Source organism: Manacus vitellinus, unplaced genomic scaffold, assembly GCF_001715985.3.
Source record: "Manacus vitellinus isolate BGI_N305 unplaced genomic scaffold, ASM171598v3 scaffold_3_pilon, whole genome shotgun sequence".
Lineage (NCBI taxonomy): Eukaryota > Metazoa > Chordata > Aves > Passeriformes > Pipridae > Manacus > Manacus vitellinus.
The window spans coordinates 34124979-34128390 of record NW_021940535.1 but is presented as its reverse complement, the minus strand read 5'-3'; the positions used below and the strand labels follow the sequence as shown (position 1 = coordinate 34128390).

The 3412-nt window shown below is 41.6% G+C and overlaps 1 protein-coding gene across 1 annotated transcript in view; it reads right to left on the bottom strand.

Annotated features, from left to right (window-relative positions):
• SRI (sorcin) overlaps nt 1-615 on the bottom strand; it is a 9211-nt gene extending 8596 nt beyond the window's left edge. Inside the window, exon 1 of the mRNA XM_008933782.3 lies at nt 271-615. Coding sequence (XP_008932030.3) covers nt 271-615 — 345 coding nt within the window. The remainder of the gene's footprint in view (nt 1-270) is intronic.
• Nucleotides 616-3412: the final 2797 nt, after the last annotated feature.

The following is a 3412-nucleotide window of genomic DNA, read 5'->3' as shown; positions in this document are numbered from 1 at the left end:
CCGCTGAGGAGGAGGAGGGGGCTGCGGCGCGGAGCCAGCGGCCGCGGGCAGCGGAGGTGAGGCCGGTCCCTGGCACACCGCGGGGGCAGCGCTGCTCTGTGTCGGCTGCTGCCCGCTGAGGCACCAGGGAAGCTCTGAACAGGCTCACTGGTGAATCGGCTGAGTTGATGTCAGATTACTTTAAAGTCACCCAGTCGTGATATACCGAAAGGCCACAAAGCTCAAACTCTGTAGTTCGTATATCACATGTATCACAGAACGCATCCTTACATGTTCTCTTTTAGTACCGCAGCTTTCTTCAAAGTCTGAGCACCTGTCCCTGTTCCCCAAGACACATAACAGGCTGTACGATTTCTCTTGGGTCTGTAGGTCCAAATTCAGCAGGAACTGGGGGAATGCCGGTGTGCCACTGGAGCTAGGGAGCTCTTTTGTGTTCAGGCAGGGGCCACTCTGAAGGAGTGAAGCTGAAGGAAGCTGAAGCTGAAGGAGGCCCAGCTTTGATCCAACATCCTGGAGGAACCGGTACAGCCCGTGGTTTGATCCCACTGACCACTCCGTATTCTGGGGAGCAACATCAGCTGAAATGACCTCAGCTTGGTCTGAGCTGGACTGCATATTTGCAAAACATTAGAACTCCCTCATGGTGAGAGGTATTTATTTCTGTCTCAAAAGGATGAGAAATGATTTTCTAGAGTCTGTACGACTGAAACAAATCTACCCTGTAAGGGTAAATGGTCTACTGTCAGAATTTTGGACACGTAACATTTTATTTTCTGTTTATTAACATAATTTCTGAAGAAATTTGTAAACTTGAGTAGGACCTTATTATTTAGAGCATGCTAATTTATAGTAAACTTTTTATTAAAAGTGAGTCACCCTTCTCATCTTCTAAGTGATCCAGTAAACAAGACTTCCAGATAATATCTATATGGCATATATTTATTTCAGCACCAACTATACTTATAACTGTTAACAGTTGCCAGTGACATGAAAACAAGTACTTTGGTATTCTGTGAAATTTAATAATCAGTAGAGCTGCCAAATGAAAGAGACAAAGCATTATTTAATACCTTCATCACACAGGATAGCATATATGAAGCCCATCTTTTCAGGGCAGCTGAGAAACAAAGTCAAGAACCTGGCTAGCTTTTTGGCTTAATAAATACATATCTCACAAGAGTATTTGACTAAGCATCTGTTGATATCAAACTGTGTGGTGGTCAAATAGTTTTATTCACCAGCCTTAGTCACGTGTAGTGCAGGTTATTGGAGACCCTGGGCTGAACTTTGTTAGAGTACATATATTAATGTCTGGGCAAGAAGCCTTCTTAATTAAAATAGGACCTAGGAACAGTGATAAAAAATATTAAAGGGTGGAAAGATTGAAAATAAGTGGCAAAGAATATAAGTGATAAGATTTGAAGAGTTATACACTGATAAGCAAAACATCAAAAAAGTATATATATATTGCCAGTAGCTTAATAGAAATTAATTTTTAACTGCTTCAGTGAGAAAAAAACAGATAAGATTCAGACCAGCTGGTAGATAAAGATACTAAACTATACAATGGTAGTTGTATAGAAAAGGAAAATGTGTTTCTTAATTTGGGGTGGGTTTTTTTCTTGCTTTAACTCAGCATAAATACCTGGTACTCCTCCATTTGCAGTACTTCTACTGAGACTCTTCGTAATCATTGAATCATAGAATTGTTTAGGTTGGAGAAGATCTCTAGGAACATTGAGTCCAACTGTTAACCCAGTACAGCCAAGCCCACCACTAAACCATGTCGCTCAGTGCCACTTCTACATGTCTTTTAAATACTCCCAGGGATGGTCACTCAAACGCTTTCATGGGCAACCTGGTCCAATGCTCGACTACCCTTTCAGTGAAGATATTTTTCCTAATATCCAATTAACTGAAACCTCCCCTGACACAACCCAAGATCTTTTCCTCTCATTCTATCCTGTGTTACTTGCTAGAAGAAACTGACTCCTACCTCACTCCAACCTCCTTTCAGGTAGTTGAGGGATGACAACCCCCTCAGCCTCCTTTTCTTCGGGCTAAACACCCTGAGCTCCCTCAGCCTCTCCTCACAAGACCTGTGCTCCAGACCCTCCACCAGCTTCGTTGCCCTTCTCTGGACACATTCCAGCACCTCAATGTCTTTTTTGTAGCGGGGGGTCCAAATGCACTGCACTCAGTAGTTGGCATTTGCAGCATTATTTGTATTGAAACATACATGAGCAAAAGAGCTAGGAGACAGATGTAACCAAGGGATGTATTTTATATGGATTATTGGGTAGGCATTTTGTTTGCACTGGTGCATTTTTTTATTCCTTATCTAAGAAAAAAGAAGGCTACAAAGGAAGGGTGTTTGAGGAGATTAATGAGTACACACCTGCTTTCTGAAGGGCTGCTGAGCTGTGTTAACATTTTAAGTTATGATAAGATCATCGTATTGGAAATACACCAGTAAGAAATCTGTGTAGAATAAATAGCTTCTGATTTTGTGGATCTCGAAGAACATGTAATCCCTCTAGTGGGAAAATTGAAGTAAAGCTAGTACTATTGTCTTGTGGTTTTTTTGATTTTTGTTTTTTTTGGGGGTTTGGTTTTTGTTTTGGTTTGGTTTTTTTGACATAATTCAGTATATTTTCCTAAGAAAAGACCTAAGTAAAATAATTTTGTTTAGAAAGTGAAAATTACATGCAGTTTCCATTCCATAGCTTTTGCTGGATTCTTTGTAATAGGATTTTAAGAAGAAATTCAAAATGGAGCTACAGTTAAACATTACTGCCTTAAACTCTGGTCACAAGTCACATTCATTGTATGTGCCACACTTCCTCACAGGGAACAAAGGCTATTATAAACCCACAACAAGTCACACCCTTTCTGCTTGCCTGTCTTCTCTACTTCTGTCCCTCTGAATCTGGGTCCCTTTAACCCTGACATGAGCTCACACATGATTCAGTCGCCCTGAACTGAAAGCCTTGAGCTACATCATGCTGCCAGTTATGTTCCCATCTGGTGTAGTGGCTGGGAGTTGGTGCTGGCATTCTGAGGCGTCATGCCTTCCTGGCAAGCCAAGTGTGGAATTTGTCCTTTCCAAACTGCAATAAAAGAAGCTAGGGAGGAAGTAGGGAATTAAAGTATAAAGTTCGAATGTCTTGACGTGTTTACTTAGCACAGCTGAGGGGATAAAGAGTCTGAAAGTGTTCAGACCATCGATTCAGAATGGAGGTTTTATCTGTCAGAAGCATTTGACCACTGGCACTGAGTAGAGGGCTTTGGACTTGGTATGTAGGCCCATATGCTGCCACCTATCTATATTAAATTCCAAGGAAATACTCAGGAACAACCCTTTGTCCTGACCACCCTTGCAGGATGTAACAAATATATCCAGAACATACCG